The sequence below is a fragment of the Triplophysa rosa genome, linkage group LG22 (genome assembly GCF_024868665.1).
Source record: "Triplophysa rosa linkage group LG22, Trosa_1v2, whole genome shotgun sequence".
Lineage (NCBI taxonomy): Eukaryota > Metazoa > Chordata > Actinopteri > Cypriniformes > Nemacheilidae > Triplophysa > Triplophysa rosa.
In genome coordinates, this window is record NC_079911.1 from 502,967 (window position 1) to 527,098 (window position 24,132).

The 24,132-nt window shown below is 40.3% G+C and overlaps 1 protein-coding gene across 8 annotated transcripts in view; it reads left to right on the forward strand.

The window, feature by feature from the left end:
- The window catches only part of nrg1 (neuregulin 1), a 36,036-nt gene extending 21,639 nt beyond the window's left edge, over positions 1-14,397 (forward strand). For 2 of the 8 annotated variants that reach the window (XM_057320360.1, XM_057320355.1), the window contains 8 exons: positions 4,705-4,843; positions 7,241-7,299; positions 9,715-9,738; positions 11,642-11,744; positions 11,859-11,967; positions 12,450-12,568; positions 12,788-12,961; positions 13,496-14,397. In XM_057320360.1, the coding sequence (XP_057176343.1) occupies positions 4,705-4,843; positions 7,241-7,299; positions 9,715-9,738; positions 11,642-11,744; positions 11,859-11,967; positions 12,450-12,568; positions 12,788-12,961; positions 13,496-14,108 (1,340 nt within the window). In that variant the 3' untranslated portion in view covers positions 14,109-14,397. Of the gene's footprint in view, positions 1-4,704; positions 4,844-6,939; positions 7,008-7,240; positions 7,300-9,714; positions 9,739-11,641; positions 11,745-11,858; positions 11,968-12,449; positions 12,569-12,787; positions 12,962-13,495 lie in introns of all 8 variants that reach the window. The other 6 variants (XM_057320361.1, XM_057320357.1, XM_057320362.1 and 3 more) reach the window with 4 other exon arrangements.
- The last annotated feature ends 9,735 nt before the right edge of the window (positions 14,398-24,132 follow it).

Genomic DNA, 24,132 nt, shown 5'->3' on the forward strand with positions numbered 1-24,132 from the left:
TTTAGAGGAATCATTTTGAAATGTACTTTATTTAATTACTGTTACATACTCAGATACCATGCAGTGGGCGGCAGGTAATGACATGCGCATGATGTGCTGATCTGCGTCTTTACATATGACAAATGGAGCTATCCGTCTTGGCGGAGAGAAAATTGGCAACAACACGAAGCAAAATAACAAGAAGGCATGAGTTATTGTACTATTTTAAAGTCTTATTTAGTTTTGCCAAATTGTGCAATGAATTACTTACAAAACAATTCTCCAGTACGGATTTACAAATTCCACTCTATTTAATTTGCCCATGATAATATGTTGTTTGTGCCATCACATTTAGAGAATTGTTGATGTGTTTTCGTATGCTTAGCTTTTTTGAGAAACTCTATTTATCATGCTTTATTTGTGTTAGTAAATCACTCATTTGCTAGTAAAAGTTTTTAGCCACACGTTAGGTCAATCAAAATTTTAATTTCATTTTATACTTAATTGTTTCGGTATAAAATGAACCCCTAGTTCATTTGTTTGAGTGTGTTAATTGAGTTATTATTTTTATTTCTTATAGTTGACAGTTATGTTTAGGCCTATATCTAATTGTAATTATTTGTACAAGGGCCCCTCACAAGTTTGCTTAGGGCCCCCTGACGTCTAGGATCGGCACTGTTCAATAGTTTCACTGGTCTGGTGCCTTTATGGCTTAACCTGACCAAGAAATGCCCACAGAAAGAGCCGTCTGACTAAACTGATGAATCGCTGTTTGTTGTGTTTTCACGTGTCATGTAGGGGTGGGGTGAGATTTACTCTACTGACCAGTGTAACACAATGATCTTTATGTAGCTTTACGTCACATTTACATTTATTCATTACACAGAGAGAAGAATTAATATATTATTATACTTACATATTAACATGCTCGTGAAAGTTTTCCAGTTGTGTGTTTTTCACGTGTCGGTTAGCGTCGGTCATATAACAACGTCTTAGCAACACATGTAGCATGACAGCAGCTAGACTCGCACAGAAATGAACCATGACTTACTACAAACAAAACCAAAACCTAGTTTTACCATGGTAACCAGGAATGAATCATGGAACTGTATCAAAAACACGTTTGGTTTCACACGGGAAGTTCACTGTAATAATACGCAGTAAGGAGAGCTTGCCTTTCCAGTGTAATGCAGTCTGTGTACAGGCTATACTGAAACAGACTGAAGTGTTTCAACTTTACTGACTCTCGGCGTGTCGGAGCAGGACATCATGACCTTATTTGGGCATAAGAGCAGGAATTTCCGGGTGTGATCCTTACACACACACATTACACAAGAGCAGTGTTAAATAAACCTTCAGTGTTCATGATGGATCAACTGGTCTGGTGACTTTACCCAGCATTTGTGAATTCAGTTCAAGCTCTTGTCTCACACACGTTACCATCAGACAACGGCTTTGAACACTTTATAGATGTGTAGTGTTGTGTTTATGGATTAACAAACATTCATTCAGCCTCTCTCAATCAGTTGAAGCATCTCACGCATTTGTATGATTTCAACTTCAAGTGTTAGATCGCTAGAGAATGAACATCTGCTGTAGATTCACTACACAACAGTAATCCCCATGTGTCCTGCTGAATGAAGCCAATCAGTGTGCAGGAAACAAAACAGCATTTAAAACATTATAAGCAGCCACAGCCTGTGTGTGTTCTGTAACGGATAATGTACAGACAGCCGGTTAATAAGAAGCCGAGGGTCTTGTATCTCACTGAAGGGTTTATTTGGTGATAACAGCCGGCTGCTTGTACATTATCCCGCTTATTACACGGCTACTTGCCACATGAGAAAAAACTGGACATGAAATGTGAATGTGAAATATTTTACGTCGACGTTCAAACGTCACGAACAGGCAATTTGGTTGAATCATTTGTAAATTTAATGTCATATATGTTATTAAAAGACATATTTATAATTCATTTGTTAAAGCAAACTGTCAGAATGATTTGCTTACCGTGTGTTATTAGTTTTGAGAGGTTGTTATCTGGGAATAATGAACCTGCAAATGTCGCGACTGGCCAATCAGGATCAAGCATTCCAACCAGCCGTGTAATAAGCTGATTTCACACTTACAGTATACAGTATGTTAGTAGTGTTCTTTTCATTTTCAGATAGTTATCAATGTGTGAATGTGAACGCTCATGTGTTGATTCTCATGTTCTCGTGACCTTTGATGAATCTGTGTCTTGTGAATTTTGATGTATATCCTGTCATAACGTGCGCTGTGACCCGTGATGTAGTTTATACGTTCAGACGGATGATTCTTTCACTGATGCTGAGGTTGATTGATGTTAAAGAAGTTATATATGAAAGTTCTTGAAGACAGAGAGCGGTCAGATCTGCAGGATGATTCAGCAGCATCAGGAACACTCTGAGTGTGTGTGTGAGATTCAAGAGAACACTGTGTGTGTGAGAGAGAACAGGCAGTGCTCTTGCAGTAGATTTCAGTGTGTGTCCCTGTGGATCTGCATTGCTGGTCAGATGCAGCGCTGGAAAACGCTGGGCCAGCAGATGCATTACAGGAGGTGGCACGACTGCACTGCACCACGGCTTCCGTTTCTTCCCAACAGCAAAAAAAAAATGAAATGGAAGCCGATCGATCGGGCAGTGTCCTCAAGGTGCAGACGCTGCCGAATGCGGCTGCAATGCAGTACAGACGTCTGCGACGCGCGCACACACACGTTTCAAACCGTCTGATGCATGAAAATAGTCAATGATTCCGTTTTTTGTGAAGATGATGTGTTGTGTCATGGTGTCTTCCACAAAAAATAAGTACACGTAAGTTTTAGTAAATATAGATAAGCAAAGTTGAAGAATATTTTAAGTATACTTTAAGTGCTATATAAGTATACTAATATCAGTGTGCTACTAATAACGTGTAAATGTGCTATTTCAGTAAACCTAGGACTAAATGTAAATAGTCTCATAAATATTACTCATATTATAATAGTATAAAGAATATGCTTAAATTCATAATAGTTTCTTCAAATCTAATATAGTACTTATTTCAATTTAGTTTCATGAATGTATATTTCATAGAGAATAACTTGCAATAATGCCATGTGTCTTAATGTATTTTATTTGACTTTTATTCATATATAATGACTTTGTTTAATTAATCTATTATTATTATGTCCTATTAATTATGATGTGTGGAAAGCTGCTTTGCAACAATTCATGGAAATGAAAGACACGTTTTAGTTTATAGAAGTGGACTTTTAAGTAACTATGTTTTGAGAAGTACATAAAAGTAGACTGAATGTACTAGCACACTAATGAATACAAATATTTGGACATGAACAAAAACCTAATAAACTGAAATACCCAACGTTAAAACAAGGTTTGCTTCATTCTCGTATGATTTGTGAGCATGTGTTTGACGGACTCTGGGAACACTGGTAAAATCAGCCTGTGGACTGGCACCAGCTCAATCCTCAAACACAGAGCCACAGATGAATCACATGCTCGTGAAGATTGAAAAGGGAATCCCGTCGTCGTTGAGACTCACGAGCGGAATGAAGGCTCTTCTGTCTCACCTTGAAAAGATGTCCTGCTGTTTCTCTGAGCGAGTGTCTGTCAGTGGTCCAGCGCCGTGCCAGAATGTCAGCATCTCATGAATGGCGTCTGTTGAACACGTCTGAGCTCCAGTCGGTGTCTTTCAGGTGGTGATTCTCCCAGAAACACTGAGGGAAGATGTTGTTGTTGTACCAGTGAAAACCAACAATGAGCTTGAGGGACTGAAGCGATCCGTTCCGCTGTCAGCGATTCATCACGACATCACATTCAGCTGATCAGTGACCGGTGACATGGCAACAAAACCATGGTCCGTTAGCAGAGAAATGGAGATGAGCGTCACCTCAGGTCACCCTTCAGCTTGTGTTGCGAGTTTGGTGTTGGAGGCGGTAGATCGACGTGTGCGTGTACCGCTGGTCATGTTTAGAATCTCAGGTGTGGTGTTCAGTGTCTGTGTGTCTCCATCTAAAGTTGTGGAATGCTTGGGAAAAGCTTTCCCGTAGCTCAGTGGTTCCAGCATGACGCTGGCAACGCCAAGGTCATGGGTTTGATCCTAGGGATTGCACGTACTGAAAAACTAATGTAGTATAGTGTCATGCACTGTTAATGGCTTTGGATAGAAGCATCTGTCAAATGCATGAATGTAAATGTGAGTGGATGATGGTTCAGAGAGGCGGTGTCAGACGTGACGTGAGCGCTGGGGTGGATGAATACGTTGATGAGTAGAGAGGAATCACATCCAGTCCGAGCGCTCCGAGAGAAACACGGCGCTTCCAGACGAAAGACAGAAGACATGAGATCTCTTCCTCATCACAGCTCTTATTCCAACATCACAGCAGGTCTCCTTTATACCTCACCTCTAGCGTTTCTCTTTATTTTGTGTTGTTGTAAACTTGATCATGGCTGCTTTATAGTTATGATTTCTTCACACGCGCGTGTGTTGTTGTGAAAGGGATTGTTTGCTGGACTGTGCAGTATTCTGTTAGCTGGGCATTTCTATAGCTTTTTACAGTCACTTCAGAAATGTGCTGTATGAAGGTCTGTTTCTGCGACATTCAGAGTTGATTTGGATGTGAAAGTGTGTGTGTGTGTGTGTGTGTGTGTGTGTGTGTGTGTGTGTGTGTGTGCAGTTAATGATGATTGTGTTTGTGTGCAGCCGCCACCAGCACCACACCGTCAGCCAAGACCTCCAGTCACGTGACGCCCTGCAGCGAGAGCGAGAGAAACTACTGCGTGAACGGAGGAAAATGCTTCACGCTGGAGGTCACGCCGGGAAAAATACACCGCTTGTGCAGGTAGAACTGTGTGTGTGTGTGTGTGTGTGTGTGTGTGTGTGAGTGCTGAAGACAGGAGCGCATTACAGCTGCAGTGCTGCACATCAAATCACTCACAAAAGAAACATGTTTAAATTCAACAGACACACATCATTCGTATAAGTCTATAAATCATGTGTAGCACTCAAAGCTGTGTGTTAGTGAACCTCCTCCTGAGAGTTTGTGGATTTTATTGTGTGTGTACAGTATGTGCTTTATTCAGTCAAACAGAAATCTTTATCAAAATCATTCATTTGCTCAACCACAAGTTATAAAAGACTGTAATTGAATAATGGAAAGTTTGTGAATGAAATAAGATATAAGATGTTGCATTTATTGGTGTGTGTGTGTGTGTGTGCGTGCGTGCGTGCGTGCGTGCGTGCGTGTGCGTGTGTGTGCGTGTGTGGTCTTCAGAAGGATAGTGAAATCTGGGGCCGGTGGCATAAACTGCTTACACTAGTTTTAGAAGTTAGTCTTTTAAAGGGGTCATATGGCGTGAATACGTGTTTTTCTGTGTCTTTGGTGTGTTATAAGTTGCTCATGCATGTATTAGACGCGTAAAATGGCAGAAATGAAAGTGTGGGAACAAAAGAGTCATTCTATGTAAAAGCGAATGCTCACCCAGACCTGCCTGAAACGCCTCGTGTAGCCACACCCCCACAAATCTACATCAGTCGGTGGTCTGATTCGACTAAGACCGCCCAAATGTAGACGCAAGTAAGGTGGACTTACGGTAAGAGGCGTTACATTTCCATCACACGCTTGTATTCCACCAATCACAACGCACTGGTGAACTGGCCAATCATAGCACACCTCGCTCTTCAGAGCCATGAGCTTTGTAAAAAATCAGCGTGTTTCAGAGAGGCGGAGCAAAGAGGAGATACAAACATGCACGGTGTGTGGAAAATACAGTGTTTTTTTTTTACTTTAAATGGTGTATACACATTGCGTTACATCTAAAACAAACCATAATAATCCTTTTAGCTGTGTCATATCACCCCTTTAATGTTTTTCTTCAAGACTGTTCATAACTTCTTTAAATCACTCAGATATAAAGGTAGATTGGTCAAACTGAAATGTGAAAATTAAGACTGATTAGTTGTAAACAATTGCTAGTCAGTGAGACTAGTTGTTAAGACGCAGTCTTATCTTAGCGGCTAAGTTTATGCAACTGGGCCCTGATGTCAGCTACACTCTTAAAGTCCCAGTGAAAATACAAATAAATCCTTTTTTCATGAAATATTGCAGCGTTTATTGTAAACAGTTGATCAATGTAGGTCATTCCCTTTTTAAAATTCAAGTGTCTTCATAATCTTCAGTTAAAATCTGAAAATGCACTTTCTTCCTGAAATGACTATCCATCTTAAATGACGTCAATTAGATGGTTGGGGCGGAGCATACGTTAACTCCTCCCCTTCAGCTGTCAGTTCTATTTCAAACAGCAACAGCTGTTTTTATTCATCCAATCAATTCACAGTGAAAAACACACAAGCCACGCCCACTATTTTTTCTCATTTGGAATTCCGTTTCACTCGGAAATGCGTCAGAATACGGAAGTAAAAACAATTGTAACTTCTGGTTCACGGGGACTTTAATAATAAATGTGCCTTATAGTGCCATAGAAGAACCGTTTTTGTCTAAATGATTCCATAAATAACCATTAACATCTGAAATACCTTTCTGTTTTACAAAATGTAAATAAATGTTCTGTACAAAAGGCTCTTTGTGGTGAAAAAAGGTTCTTGCGATTATAAAGAGGAAAGAAAGAGATGGATCTTTAACGACCCTTTGACTGATTGCTTTTTTGTGGAACCAAGGGTCTTCTATGGCATGGCTGTGAGAACCTCTTTTGAAGAGTGTGTGTTGAGAGGAGCAGTCAGCGGTCCCACCAGAGAAAATGTGTTATTATTGTTGTTTGTTTTGTGTGTGTTTGTGTCACACAGACCTGCAGTCCAGGTGGTGATGTCAGAGTGTGCATGCGTCACCGCTGTCTGTCTGCCGTGTGTGTGTGTGTGTTTGTACAGTTGTGTACCGTTGTGTTGTGATGTGTTGTGCTGTTCATCCTCTTTCTAACACAGGTGCCTTCCAGGATACACAGGGGACCGCTGTCAAACCAGAGACCCTGTGCGAGTCATAGACAACAAACGTATGTGCAGTCTGTGAACGGCCCTCAAAAACCCCCGCACACACACACACACACACGACATCACTGCTGTCTACACGCTGACCGTCTCAACAACAAACAGAACGCATCATGACGGGAGCGTGTGTGTGTGTGTGCTTGTGCGTGTGTGTGCGCGGGGGGGTTTCTGCGTGTCAAACTCACTTTCTGTCTTCTTCTCCTCTCTTCTCTCTGTGACTTCTGTCTTTCCCTCTCAGGTGCCCCAATGAGTTTACTGGTGATCGCTGCCAAAACTACGTAATGGCCAGTTTCTACAGTACGTCTGTTTTCTTCTGTTTCTGCTGGGATGAGAGTCGCTGTCTCCTCTTGCTTTGGTTTTGGTAGTTAGATCAGATCAGATCAGACCGCTCTCTCTCTCTCTCTTTGATTTCTCCGTGCATGTGTCTGTTCGTCGGACGGTTAGCTGATGACGGTTGTTTAGGGCAGTGGTTCTCAAACTTTCTCGTTGTAAGGCCCCCTTTGTGTAGAGTGCATTGCTTTGCGGCCCCCCATATAAAGACGTATAATCTTAATCTTCGAATTTTAATTAAACCAAAAACGTATTCAGTTAAACAATGCTAAATCATCAATTCTTTTGGTTGGTGGTGTCATTTTTCTGATGTTTGATTGCATAAAATCTATGATAAATTTCTATATTTCATAAAATGCCACAAAATCTGTGGCCCCCTGGATCCATCTTGGGCCCCCCCAGGTGGCCACGGCCCCCAGTTTGAGAACCACTGGTTTAGGGGATGTGTTATTAGATGAATGATGTTTGTGAACATGAGTGATGATGTTTATTCAGGGATCTCATCTCCGGCTCATTCAGCGCACAGGATCATTGGGCTTTCTTAAATCACTTCATTGAAAAGTTTACTGATGAACTTTTGATTCAAAGATCCCAAACCACGACATCACCACTAACTGTAATATAATATAATATACTGTCTGTAGACCACTTTGCAAGATGTAAACACCGGTCCTTTCAGTTTTTTATTATTAGTAGTATTTTTAAATCTTTCATATATAATTCAACCTTAAAGAGATGTATTTAACATTTTTTGAAAAAACAGATCACTCCATTTTCTAAACATCATTTATTTCGTGTGTTTTTATTGTGTTAGTCAACAGTTTTGCTTTTATTACTTAATGAAAACTCAACTGCAGGTTAATTGACATTACTTGGAATGCAGAATAAAACAAAAGCATGATTTTTGAACATTTTCAAATACTCTGTCGGTTGTGTTTTCTTCAAACGTTTGTGTAGTGGCAAAACCAGCGTTGTTTACGTCACCAAAGAGGCCTATGAACACAATAAAGTACATATCAAGAGATCGTGAATGATGTCAGAAAACAATATTTGTCAGCAGCAAAATTGCACAACTTGTCTGAACAAAATAATAAAGAAATAAATAGTCAAACAAGTAAATAGTCTCAATGAAAGATCCATTTAGGTAGGATTTTTCACAAACACTTGAATAGTTTCCAATCGATTGTGCAGCAAACAGTGAAATGTAATGAATATGAAGTGATGGTGTTTGATATCATGTAAACTGTCTCAGTGGTAAATCATGAGATCCGTTTCCTAAAATTCATCCATCCTAAATGATATAGAATTGACTCTCTTCAGAGACGGCTTTAGATGTGTTTAGAACGTCATCATCGTGTCTATAGTGAAGGAGATGTTGTGAGTCAGAAGTGATGTAGAAATAGCTCTGCTGTTCTTTCAGGTCACTGCTAAAGTGCTTTATTGCTGATACATGAGCGCCAGCCATTATATTTCTACATCATTCCTAAACCCACAGTGATGAAAAGCTTCTCCTGTTCTGTCATTTAACATTCATTAACCTCCAGTTATGAAGTACACCTGATGTTTTGTGCTTGAATTCATTCCTGTCCATCTGTGAGGTTTTGATCACAGTTTACTGTCCACGTGAGCACTAGTTGAGTTTGTGTTAGTTGAGATGCATGTGTGTGGATCTGTTATCACATGAATGTCAGACGTGTGCATGTTCACGTCTAATAGTGTGTTCAGACCAAACGCGAATGAAGCGTTAAGCGCGAGTGATTTACATGTTAAGGCAATGCAAAGACGCGATAGACCTCTGAACTTTGGCGAAAATTCGCGCCACGTTAACCAATCAGGAGCTTGCTCTAGTAGTGACGTGCAGCGTCTGTGCACGAAGGCAGCCCAGAGAAACAGATAAGCAGCGCAACTGAAGTCTATTTGAATTATAAACAGAGAGCGTCTTTGCAATAACTAATCACATATTTAAAAACAACAATACTAATTTCTCGCTAGAAATGCAACCAGAAGTTGTTGAAAGTGAAAATGAAACTTACATTTATACAAAACTATGCTCCAACGGGCGTTTCGGCCACCATTTTATTTGTTCGAGCTTGCGTCTGTTGTGAATTTCACGCTCGAATGAAGCGAGTAAACTCAAAATGTTCAAGCGTCCAACTACGCGCGAATAGCGCGATTCATTCACGCAAGTCGCATTTGGTCTGAACACACTATAAGAAGTGTGTGTATATGAAGATATCCAGTGAGTGTATCAATGATTTGATGTGTTTGTTGTGGTGACATGAAAGAGCATGATGTGTGTGTGTCTGTGCTCACCGCTCAAATCCTCAACCAAGTGTTTTTTCTTTCTTTTCCTTCTTCTCATCATCTTGTCTGCCTCGGCAGAACATCTTGGGATTGAATTTATGGGTATGAATCGTCCTCTTCTCCTCGTGTGCAGATGTGTAGGGTGTAGAAGCTCCAGTCTGTGTCTTTTGCTCATGAAGGAATCAAACAGTCATAACATTATCATCACATCATCACTGAACCTTCTGCAGCGCTCTCACATTTAAGGCCAGAAAGCAGATATCTGCTCTGAAGCTGTTGTGTGTGTGTGTGGGAAGGGTAAACCCTACGGTATGGGGACAAAATGTCCCCACAAAGATGGCAATATCCAAAACCCTTGTCCTTGTGGGGACATTTTTTGGTCCCCATGAGGAAACAAGCTTATAAATCATACAGAATGAACTTTTGTGAAAATGTAAAAGAGCAGACAGTTGTGTGTGTGTGTGTGTGTGTGTGTGTGTGTGTGNGTGTGTGTGTGTGTGTGTGTGTGTGTGTGTGTGTGTGTGTGTGTGTGTGTGTGTGTGTGTGTGTGTGTGTGTGTATGTGTGTGTGCGTGCGTGCGTACATGCGCGTATGTGTGCGAGTGGAGGCCATCAGCGTTTATGGTAGGAAGGATGTTGTTAATTATTCATGAGGTCCTCTGATATCTTCTATTCAATACAGATATATACTGCACACACACACACACTTCCACTGCAGTAGTTATGCTGTGTTTGGATCCCTTCAGCTTTGCTTTTCTCATTCAGTCATGTCTCATTTCTCATCTTCCGCATGACATTCTCACTTTGTTCTTTGTGTTTCATTTCTCTTCTTCTCAGTGTTTATTGATGTTGTCACTTACATGCAGTCATGTTGTGTTTATGTGTGCATCAACAATATCTTTCAAAAAGATCATAATATAAATAATGGTAACAGAGTTTGCTCACAGGTTTGAATGAAGTTTGTTGTTTAAAACACAGGACAATATGGCATGCCCTAAAGAAGCCATCGAATCACGTTTTGTAGCTTTTAGTCCATTTCTGATGTCATATACGTGTTAGTCCTTCAGTAGACACTTCTCACAACAATAACAAGTATGAAATGATGGCATTTCTCTATTATTTCAAATGTATTCCAATACTGTAATGCTTAAATAATGGATATAAAAATCATTCTTTTTACATATTATAACCTATATGTTTATATTCACTATTTTGCATTGTTGCTTTATACATATAAAGAGTTCATTTGCAAAAACGGATAAGTCTGTTATCTGAAACCTTCAAACATCAAGAATGTTTTTATTGTGCATTCCAAGTAATATCAATCAAACTACAGCTGGAAGTTTCTGCAAATGAACTCTTTGTATACACACAAACACACACACACACATATACAGTATATATAGTAGTACTGTCCCATATTAGAAATATAGAAGTAAAAATATATAATACAATTTAAATAACAGAGTATGGTATTAAAATGACTACAAAAAGTATGTTGTGCCAACTTCTGAAGAAAATATGTCAACACAGAAAGAAATCTGTTCTTGTCAAGACGTGTAGTGGCGTATTTATTGTGCACATTATTCATGTGTTTTTTTATTGAGTTGATTTTGTTTTTTATCAGCCTGTGAGTAAAGCCCTGATATCATCTGTTTACTGAAGCCTTCAGCATCTGGACGCTCGTAACAAACTACCAGTGAAGACTGAGAGATTCCAAACATATCCATATTGATTTGATATTCCTGCTGACACACTAAAGCGTTTAAAGGATATACTTATGAAATATCTGAATGAAATGTGAAAAGCCGTTTTTATAGGCTCTCTATGTGTCTGTAGATCAGAGCAAAAGAAGCGAGTCAGCCGCTGAAGGCTTCACGAGATGTTGTGATGTTAAGCTCATAATGATGCACGGATGACAGATTCATCTGATGAGTGAACTCGCCTGACGTGCTGAGATCATGTGTGTGTTGTCATGTGTAAAAGCAGTGTGTGCTCTCTTCCAGAAGCTGAGGAGCTCTATCAGAAACGTGTTTTGACAATAACAGGCATCTGCATCGCGCTCCTAGTTGTTGGCATCATGTGTGTGGTGGCTTACTGCAAAACAAAGTAATTCCCATTTAGAAACGTTTGTTTCACTTCATACTAATGTGTTGAGGTGGACTGGAACTGATGTGGAGTTTTAGCTGCATGCGTGTAAGATCTCTGCGTGTGTGTGTGTAGGAAACAGAGGAAAAAGCTGCAGGATCGCTTACGGCAGAGTTTACGAGAACACAACGCTGTGGCTAAAAGTCCTCCTCATCCTCCACCCGAAAACCTCCAGCTGGTCAATGTCAGTACCATCATCATCATCATCAATGTTGTTTTCTTAAAATCTAGGAAGTCATGTGAGTTCAGTGGCCTGCTAGAAGTAGTACTTCAATAAGAAAAGATCAAATAAGAACGCTTTCAAAAATGTATTAATGACACCGACAGAAAAGTGTACCTGATGTGGATAATATTGAATACTGTCTTCACATTGGTTGACACACAGTTATAGGAACGTACATATTCATGTTTAGATGGTAACAGACAGTATGATACAGAATCTATAAATAGTCCACTAGAAGTACGCTGTTAGGTTCATGGAAAGAAAAGTTGGAGCATCACATATTGACCTGGTGAACCATCAGAATGCCTGCAGGGTTATAGTCCAGGTACAGGATTGTAAAAGTTGTACAGTAGTTGTGTACTGAAAGTGTACTAGTATTGAAAGCGCACTTGTGTAAAGCGTGCCAGTGTTATCTGCTGCTGCTCATGTGTGTTTATTTACAGCATTGCGTGTCAAACACACGGCATGGACATGTGACCGAGAAAGAAGCAGAAACCTCTCTCTCCACAAGTGACTTCACAACGCACGCGTCCACCGCCGTCATCAACCTCTCCAGCCCGTGGTACAGTGCACACAACAACAACACAATAACAACAACGTGTGACAGACGCACAAGCGTGACCGTGATGAAACACACACACATCTCTACCTTACAATGATTTACATTGAGCGACACACTGATGTCTGTGTGATTTTTATAACCGTTATTCATGCAGCGAATGTTTTAAACACAGTAGTAATGAATTATTATGGGATGTGATGTTGGCTGTGTGTTTTACAGTTGGAGTCATGGACAAACAGACAGTGTGGATTGTGACAGTCATGCGGTGGCGGTGAAGTCATCGGTGGAGAAGTGTTGTCATCACGTAACGCCGGTTCAAAGAGTCCGTCTGAACGCTACAGGAGGATCATCACATCAGATGACCCTGAACACCTCCAGCAGAGACAGCGGCCGGTGTGTTACACTGTCTGTCTGTCACTCACAAGATGGTTTTAGTTTACTACAAATAAAACTTGGAAAACGATTCTGTTCATTGAAATCAAATCAAACATTGACCTAAAAATGATTGGCAAAACTTGTTTGCCTCAAAAATAACCTGAAATAAGTTTAAAGCACTAAAAGTATCTTAATAAACAAAAAATAAAAATGAATTAATCTTATACTGTATATAGCAACATAATAAATAAACAAATAAATTATTAAAAGACAAATGCATATACCATATTCAAATATTAACGAAACTAAATTCAAAACTATAATACTAACTCTGGTCACTCATATCACCTTTTGTTTCATGGACAGTAATTACTGCTTCTCTTGATCTTTAATCTGGATGTTGTATATCAGCAGCGTCCGCAATACATGACACTGGTTTAGTAAAAATACATTTTCAATAACATTGTGTTAATCGAAGGTTTGTATGCAAATGAATAGAAATCAAATAGATCTGTCAATGGAAAATAAAACTGTGTATTCTGTGCGTGTCAGGTACGTCTCAGCCGTGACGACACCCACCCATCTGTCACCCGGGGGGCTTCTGTCTCCGGTGACGCCCTCCTCTCCACCCTCAGAGATGTCGGCTCCTCTCTCCAGCCTGGCGCTCTCCATCCCTTCCATGGCGACCAGTCCGTCCGGAGAGGAAGAGCGCCCCCTGCTTTTCCGGACGCCTCCGATCCTGCGCGACAAATCCGGTTCCAACCCGGCCCAGCGGTCAGGCCACAATCTCCGTAACTCCGCCCACTACAATCACGGCCTGGAGCTCCTGAGCCCTCCGGCCAGCCCTCTGCACGTGGGTGAGGACGGCGGAGAGAACGTGAGTTCACGTCAGCCCTCCCCCCCGCACAGCCCCTCTGACCACGCTCAAAGAACTCAGCAGACGGCCGAAGCGTCGCCGGCGAGCGCCAGTAACTCGGAGAGCAGCGGCTCGGAGAGCGAGGACGAGGACACGCCGTTTCTGGGCTCAGAGGACCCGCTGGGTGGCGTCTGTGCCGGGTCTGTGGAGGGCAGCAGAACTAAGCCCGCATTACACCTGTCGGCACAGGAACACCTGCAGAACAGACTCCCCAACATCATAGTCAACCAAGATCCTATAGCCGTGTGAAAGAAACTCGACAGATCACCACCAAACCTTTATTTTCTATAATTAGGAGAAATAATTTTATTTTAGCGAAACAAAGACTTTTATAAACTCAATGTATAAACAAATGTCTTTATGTTATGATGTGGATATTATTATTATTATTATTATTATTATTAAAAGTGCCATTCACGTGTAGCTGAGGTCACAGTATTTCATTAGCAGAAAAATATAATCGACGGTGCCTTTTCATTTACGTTGGGACAAAAGACTGCATTATGCCACTGGGCCGTATATTCATCACAAAATAAGTCCACCAGCACTCGGATTCAAAAGAACAACATGGTCACTTTGGGAAAAAAGGAAAACCTTTGTTTTGATTTTTAACGCTCCTACATTTATTCCTACATTCTGGCTGAAAATGTGCGAGTTTTTCTGACTGACTGACTGCAAAAGTAAAAACATGATGCTGCAGTAGATGAAAGAAACTATTCACGACATCCAAAACATGTACGATCAGCTACAACCTTTCTTCAGTTTTCTATGAACGTTAGTTTAGACTGAATATAACAGCTCGCTGTCTCCATCACATTTGAACATTTGAACACAAGATGGAAACTTTTCGTTTAGTTATTGTCAGAATCTTTTTTGAACATTTGCTTTTCATGTAGACTGTTACATTATATTCAAAGTGTTTGCGACCGGTATTTGACACGATTTCAGCTGTACACAAATAACAACAACAACACATAACCTGAAGCAATTAAAAGAAAAAAAGATTGTATTTATTTTCTTTATTTATTTGTTATTTATTTATTTATTATCTGATCTTGGCCTTGTAGTATAATCTTGCATTTTTTTAATCTCTCTTTTAATAACAATGACAGTCCATGATATTTTACATTTTTTTCACCACTTCATATTATTTCTGTGTTGTTTTAGGCTCTGTTATTCTGTCATTTAAAACAATACATGTTAACGGTGAAGACTATCAAAGCACCTGACTGTACATATAAAGCGAGCTGATGTGTTTCATGTAAATATGTTGTGTTCATGTTTGATTTTGAATGATAACCGATGACCGTCATACTTTTGTTTCTCTGTTTTGATAAGTCTTTGCAGATGGAGGTGTTAGACGTGCGTTCTGTAAATGCATCGATGTTGAAGTCTAGCGGGTTTGGGCTTATTGTTTGACCCCCACAGATGAACAGATACTGTCATAACATGAAGAAGCATGAGGACAAACACAGGCATGCTTGTTCATCATCAGGCCCACGACCTAACAGACAAAAAGAAGAAGAATAATGCTGCTCTTGTGTGAAACAAAACAACAACAACTATAAAAAGTCTGGACGATATGTGTGATAGCTTTACGTTGTGTTTCTTGTCTTTATTTGCACTTGGCGTGTTGAACTTCTATTATTTGCTGTTAAATTGCATCTGTGGTCTTTGTTTGCCGGAGTAACTCAAATCTGTCCTTCAGCACAAATGTAATTGGACTGTTGGTCACTTATCAAAAACATCTGCCAAATGGAAAAGCAAATTTTCCTAGTTCAATATCGGGAAAATGGCACCATGTAAGAAGTTAAACAATCGCATTTTGATTAGCGACGGTCAAACAGCATTTAATGACTACTAGAGGATGCTTTAAAACAACTATATCTTTAAAAGAACAGTTCACCCAAAAATGGATGTCTGTCATCATTTACTCACCCTCGAGTTGTTCCAAATCTGTATCAATGTCTTTGTTCTGATGAACACAGAGACATTTGGACGAATGCTTGTAACCGAACAGTTCTTGAACCCCATTGACTGCCATTGTAGGAAAAATGACAATGGCAGTCAAAAGTGTCCCAGAACTGTTTGCGTGAAATGTTGTTGTTATTCCAACCCATCATTGGGTCAAAAATGGACAAACCCAACAGTTGGGTTATAAACTAACCCATGATGTGTTGTTTCAACCCAAAATGCTGTGTTGTTTTAGCCCATTGTCAACTCAAATCACTTTCATTGTCACATCACCACAGCACAAGTGCCTTGGTGAGTGAAATTCTTGAGAGCGTGCTCCAGAAAGTGCAGAAACAATTTACATATAGACAGTACTATTTACATTCTTACAGACTTATACAGGTGACAGTGTGCAATATACACATACATATACTCATTACACACAGTGTACTATTAGACATACTTACAGTTATCAATACACATTATACACCATATGTACACATTCTGCATTATGGGTTTGTCCATATTTGACCCAACAATAGGTTGAAATAATCCAACATTTTGTTAGTGTACAGTAATGATACGTCTGCTCAGAGCTCATCAACCATCAAGTTTAAAATGACCAAAAAAAGAAAGCGCAATAAATCCTGAAATAGAGCGTCCGAGACATGAGATGACAAAGGGACATGTGTACAACACAAGTACTCGAGTGTGAATATCAATCTCATTCAGTTTCTCATTCACTGCATCTACAATCTTAAAGAGTGTAATTTCTTGTGATTTGCTTTCAAACATGTTTCCTGAACACTCCTCCGTCTGTCATGATCAGACAAACAAACTCACAGCATTCCTCACAGCTCAGACACTGCCACAGAGACTCAGTGTTTACATTCTTTCAGAAAGACAACCCATGAATGCCTTAAAAAACCAATGAAGAGCTTATAAACTTCAAGATGAAGATTTTAAGGACACACACACATGCACGCAATGGCATGTCTGGAATGTGAAGCATTTCACAGAACAATTGTCATGTTTCTTTCTAGATAAAGAAACAACCCAAAATTCTTTCCCGCACAAGTAAACAGAGATGAAGATAAAGAGTTTACATGGACTTGTGTGGGGGTTCATTCATTCAGTAAATCTCTGGGATCATGATTGTCTCAGGGGGTCCAGTCATATAAATTCTTCTACAAGTGTTCAAGATAAATGCTTTCAGTGATGGGAACCTTTGACGTTAGACGAGAGGATTCATGAAAACACTTGTTGTGGTACGGTGATGGGATTATTATGGTGCGTTGACATACATTATTGAAAATCATGTACCATAGTAAAACTGTGATACCCAGGCATGCTTCCAAAACGTCTCTGCATTCTCAACGTATTTCTTCTTCATTCTTGAGATTTTATGATGTTCAAGGCTTATAAAGAAATGACCTCCTTTTTACAACAATGGCATTTTTGGCAGTAAAACGCTGCCATATTCGCTGAGGAATGACGGACATAAACTCTTTCTGTCATTGTGTGTATGAATCAAGTTAAAGTGACTGAGCGCTCAAACACTACATAAAAGAATGAGATTTGAACACTAGAAACAATTCATCTGATAGAAACTCACATTTAACCCTTTAATGGTGTCTTAGCGGCCCGAAAAATGGAGCGCAGCTTTAAGAAAACTAAATTAGAGGTACTGTATTTCGTACAGCATGGAAGGATAGTATTCGAAAATACAGGAAAGCCCAAAAAACTTCTAGATCCGCCTACTTTTCATCACTAATAGAAGAAAACCAGCACAACCCTAGATTTTTATTTAACACAGTGGCTAAATTAACAAAAAATAAATCGTCAGTGACTTCTGATCCTGTATATCAGCATAGCAGTGATGAATTTATGAACTACTTCACATATAAAATCCAAGATATTAGAGAAAAAATTATAACAATGCAATCAGAAGTGAAACCCGCTGAACAAACTAACTACAGCGCCCTTAAGGAGAAAATGCAATTATTTTATACCGTAGATCAAGATGAGCTGTCTAAAATTATTAGATCATCTAAATCAACAACATGCATACTAGACCCTATACCTACAAATCTACTGAAAGAGATGCTCCCAGAAATTATAGATCCTCTTCTTGGTATTATTAACTCATCTCTGACATTAGGACATGTGCCTAAAGCNCAGGAGGACCTCTCGAGAGCAAGAGTACCAAAGGATTCGTGGACGCACGGAACGCATTTTGAGTGCGCACACGCTCACTGAGCGAGAGGAGAGACAATTCATAAGAGAGCAGCGTATAGTTGAAAGCGCGCGTCCAGTTTTGTGCATGAGCAAAGGAAATCGGCGTGCGAGCGGAGAGATTCGCGCGCTCGTATGACAAGAATGCGCTCTCGCCTTGTAATAATGCGCTCGCGACATTTGTCATTATAATAACGCCATAGCATTGCTGTTGGCAGATGAGGAATGGTGTGCATGGTTGGCATACATGGCGGGCATTTTTGCACACCTGAATGAACTGAACACGCGAATGCAAGGGAGAACTGAAAATGTACTAACTAGCACAGACAAACTGCATGGACTCAGATCAAAGCTTGCCCTCTGGCGACAACATGTGGAAAAAGGCTCTCTTGAGATGTTTCCCCTTGCCCAAACTGGACATTCAGACAACTTTGCGGCATTGTGTGAGGTAATTTGTAAGCATCTATCAACTCTCGAAGAAAAATTCTCTTTTTATTTCCCCTTAACATCACCTGAAGCCTTTGACTGGGTTCGAGACGCATTTAGCTCATCTGCAATGGATAACGCAAATGGACTGTCGCTGCAGCAACAAGAGCAGCTCACTGAAATGAGACAGGACCGTGGTTTGAAAATGACATTCAGTGACCTACCTTTGGACAGTTTCTGGTTGACTGCTGCCAAAGAGTACCCAGTCATTGCAGACAGTGCAATCTCAGTGTTGTTATCTTTTTCCACAACCTACTTATGTGAGCTCAGCTTTTCCAGTTTGACTCATATAAAGAACAAAAATAGAGAAAGATTGAGAGCAGTTGACCAAGAGCTCCGTGTGTAGTTGTCGTGTCGAGGATATCATCTTTGTGTTCATCAAAACAAGCTCAAGTTTCACATTGACATCATATGTGAGTACTACGTTTATTATAATATGCTGTCTTAACAAGCCATTTAAAGCAATGCAGTTTTGTGCCATTTTGTTATATTTTAGTGGTTAATGTGATGCTGGTGTGCCGTGAAATTTTTTGCAAATTAAAACTGTGCCGCGGCAGAAAAAAGGTTGGGAAACACTGCCGTAGATCACGATGAGCTGTCTAAAATCATTGGATCATCTAAATCAACAACATGCATGCTAGACCCTTTACCAACAAATCTACTGAAAGAGATGCTCCCAGAAATTATAGATCCTCTTCTAAGTATTATTAACTCATCTCTGACATTAGGACATGTGCCTAAAGCAGTGGTTCTCAAACTTTTTCATTGTAAGTCCCCCTTTGTGTAGGGTGCATCACGTTGTGGCCCCCCAAATAAGTACTTATAATCTTATACTTGAAGCAAAAACATATTCAGTTTTACAATGCTGGAACATCAATTCTTTTGGTTGGTGGTCTTATTTTTCTGATGTTTGATTGCATAAAATGTATGATAAATTTCTATATTTCATAAAAGGCCAAAAAATCTGTGGCCCCCTGGATCCATCTTGGGGCCCCCAGTTTGAGAACCACTGGCCTAAAGCATATAAGGTGGCTGTTATAAGGCCCCTTGTTAAAAAACCCCAACTCGACCCTAGAGAACTAAGGAACTACAGGCCTAGATCGAATCTACCTTTCATATCTAAAATTCTGGAAAAAGTAGCTTCAACTCAATTATGCTCCTTCCTCCAAAGGAATGACATCAATGAAGAATTCCAGTCTGGATTTAGAGCATGCCACAGTACAGAGACTGCTTTGATCAGAGTTACAAATGATCTGCTGTTGGCGTCTGACCGAGGTTGTATCTCGTTATTGGTGCTGCTAGACCTTAGTGCTGCATTCAGCACACTCCTACATAGACTCGAAAATTACGTCGGCATTAAAGGAATAGCTTTGAAATGGTTTAAATCTTATTTATCCGACCGTTTTCAATTTATAGCAATAAATAATGAGGTGTCACGCAAATCGCAAGTCCAGTACGGTGTACCAGCCTCTGCTCTTCGCATTATACATGCTACCTCTAGGACAGGAGTCTTCAACTAAAATTGCTTGAGGTCCAGTAAACAAACCCTCCTAGCCAGTTGAGGTCCGGACAATTAAATGCCTAAAATCATGAATTGATGGTTTTTGGCAGACCAAAGAAATAAACATGTCTTTTCATATCTATACAACGGCATAACAATGTCTGACAACAATATAATGAAGGAAAATGTGCAAAATGCCATAATCTCTAAACCTGCATTGAACATACATTCATTTCAACATTATCAACTTTAAAAGAAAACTAAAGTGTTGTTTTCTGCTGAACTGAGATGAACAAATAGCAACATCAAGTTGCGACTGATCATCATCTGATAACATTTCAGCTCTTCTTGTGGCTGTTGCAGCTGAAAGGGGGGTTAGTTTAATATTTTCTTTTAGTTCCTGTCTTTATTTTCCTTCTAAAAGTGTTTCACACGCAGGCTCCATTCACTCTTTTACTAGTTTACCATCAGTAAAGGGCTTGTTATGTTTTCCTAAGATCCACTGTATTCTTAGCCGAACATTCGCTCGTTGTTGGGCGGTAAGTGAGTGAGGGAGGACCCGTGTAGATCGCTACTACTGGGCTTTGAGCTAATATATTTTCTGTGTCCTTACCTCGGACTGCTGCTTTTAAGTTTCTTCAAAGTGTCTCTGTCTAATTTCATAATGCCGTTTAAGGTTTCCACTTTTGACAACCGCGACAGACTCCGAGCAAATGAGACAAACCGGTCTCGTGTATCTCGATGCAGGAAGAATAAATGCAAATCTCTCGACCCATTCATCTCGGAAAACATGGTTTTCAGCGTCAACTTTTCTAACTTTTGAAAAGGACATTGTTTTTCAGTCACTGACAGTTACATCTGTCTGCGCGCTGTGCAGCGAGTCTGTCCCGGCTCTCTTCTCTAGTCGAGACGTCGACGTCTGAACGTGGCAACAGTGCGCATATGTTAACTGTCCGTGGCACCGTAGGACCCAAACTGCTACTGAGCGGACCTTGATGTGCCTGGTATAAATTTGATTGCATTATAAAATAATGTTAGGCGTTCATTTATTTATTATGTCAAAAGGCTTTGAGGTCCGGACGGATGCATCTCGCGGTCCGCATCCAGACCGGAGTCCGCTAGTTAGTGACCCCTGATCTAGGAGATATAATAAAGCGACACCGAGTTAGCTTTCACTGTTATGCTGATGATACTCAACTTTATATTTCCTCGAAGCCTCATGAAACACAGCAGTTCCATCGAATAATGGAATGCATAGTCGATATAAAAAACTGGATGAGTAACAACTTTTTATTACTGAACTCGGACAAAACAGAAGTGTTACTTATTGGACCGAAAACTGCTATAAGTAACAACCAAGAATACTGCTTAACTATTGACGGATGTTCCATAAAACCCTCGTCGTCAGCTAAGAATCTTGGCGTTCCATTCGATAGTAATCTGTCATTTGAGAGCCACGTCGCCAACACCTGTAAAATTGTGTAAGTAAAAATATATCTAAACTACGTCATATGCTGTCAATCTCAGATGCAGAGAAGTTAATTCATGCATTCATGACATCAAGACTAGATTACTGTAATGCACTGTTAGGTGGTTCCCCTGCAGGCTTATTACAAAAACTCCAACTGGTCCAAAACGCGGCAGCTCGAGTTCTTACACGTACAAAAAAGTATGAACATATTAGCCCGGTTCTGTCAACCTTGCACTGGTTACCTATAAAGCATCACATTAACTTTAAAATCTTGCTTATTACCTATAAAGCCCTACATGGTTTAGCTCCTCATACCTGAGTGAACTCCTCTTGTATTACAGTCCTTCACGTGCATTACGCTCTCAGGCGTCCTGTCAGTTGGTAATACCTAGAATTTCAAAATCAAGTGCAGGTGGTAGATCCTTTTCCTATCTAGCGCCTAAGCTTTGGAATAGTCTTCCCTGCACTGTCTGGGAGGCAGACACACTCTGTCAGTTTAAATCTAGACTAAAGACGCATCTTTTTAATCTTGCATACACTAAACTTCCATAATATAAATCCTCTGAGGGTTTAGGCTGCATTAGTTAGATCAACTGGAACCAGGAACACAACTGATGTACTTGTTGCATCAAAGAGTGCAGAACAGTACTCTACTCTCAGCCAGTCTTGTCTCATTGTTCCAAGGTTACCACAGCGAGCAGGATGCAGTTCATGGCCTGACCTGATGGTAGAGCGGCGACCTGACAAGAGCTGAGATGATAGAGCTGGATAAAGAAGGACGCGGTCACCTGACACGTCCTCACCACAAAATTTCAACTGCTATTAGATTATTAATGATAATCTTAAACTATAATTTATTTTATTAGTAAGTTTATTTATTTTATTTAGCCTTGTTGTGCAAGCACTGTCGAGCTTGTGCAGAGGCAGCAGCTTTTGCCAGAGGGGAACTGGAATCCCCTGGTTGGGCCTGGGTTCTCCTGAGGTTTTTTTTCTCGATTAGAGTTTTGGGTTCCTCGCCACCGTTTGCATACTGTTCTTTTGCACTATTTGCCTGGCCGGGGGGGCTGCTTTAGAATTTTAAAGTTTTACTTAATTAATATTGCATATAAGAATTTATAGTCTGTTATATCTGACCTGTGCTTCTCTCTCCTTTATCTTAAATGTGTGCTCTCACTGTGCGTGCGTGTCTGTGCGTGTGTGTGTGTGTGCATACGTGTCTGTGTGTGCGTGTGCGTGCTTGTGTGTGCGTGCTTGTGTGTGTGTGTGTCTGTGCGTGTCTGTGCGTGTGTGTGTGTGTGCATGTGCGTGCGTGCGTGCACGTGCGTCCATGTGTGTCTGTCTATGTGTGTTAGTACGTGTGCATATTGTGTGTGTGGAGTGTTTTGTATGTGGGTATGTCTGTCTTCTGTGTTTTCACCTTTTTCTTGTTTTTACAGGTACAACTTTAATTGGTTTGCTTATAGTCAATATGTCTCATGTACAGCTGCTTTGTAACAATGAAAATTGTAAAAGCGCTATATAAATAAAGTTGAGTTGAGTTAAATGTTTCAGATGCCTTTCCTACACATCACAGCTGCTCTGTCTGGATTCCATTCATATAACTGCGAAAGAAACTTCCCAACTGATCATCTGACATGTGTTCTACTGACACCCTGACATCTCTGTCAAACACATTAGATTTACAGTTAACATGTTTCTGTGATACAGAACAAATCAAAGTGTGTAATATATACGGTACCTTCTGCTACAAAACCAAAACTGATACACAGTTTACTGACACAGAGAGGTGAAATACGGGATTCTGATGAATTGTGGGAGATGTAGTCTTTGATGAGATGTCAATGGTGCCCTCTGGTGGATCTGCAGGACACTCCAACAGACGATCGTGACCTTTACACGGAGTTGCTGAAAGTGAAGCTAAATAACCTCACAGCACTGACCATCAATATCACTTCAAACCTACAACCAGAAAAGACTTTTTGATCCATGAGTGCGTCAACGGCCCTCGACATCCCTCATTCATTCAGGACCGATGTGTGTTTGATATTATACCAATCTGATTTTCTCAATCTTTAAACCGGTCAAATATCATCCACACATCAGCATGAAGAACCCCAGTAAACTCAACTCTGTGATGATGTCATTCAGCAGAAGCCGCTGCAGGTGTTGTGTGTGTCTTGAACTTCAGTAAACAACACCCAGTAAACGCGTCACGTGTGTCAGAATGTTATGATTGACCCGAAGCAAACTTTACGTCCTGTTTTCTCTTCACACGGAGCCTCATACCGGTGATTTACAGCTGGAATGACAATCTCAAACACAAGCATATGTCCGTGTGCTACACAACTGCACAAAGCCTTGAAGAGAGAGAGAGAGAGAGAGAGAGAGCCGCTGCGCTTTACTTCATTACTGTAGTTTACTTTCTTCCATCCACCCCCTGCATTTCTTCCTTGCTTTTCAATTCTATTTTTCTTTAACATTAAAGCTTTACCTATATTAGGTGCAAATTATTCATAAAATGAAGCCCACCTTTTGTTCTTTGGATGTCATCCCTCCTCGTTTCCTATTAGAGACACTCGACGCTATTAGTCCCAGTCTATTGTCAATAATTAATAACAGTTTAACCA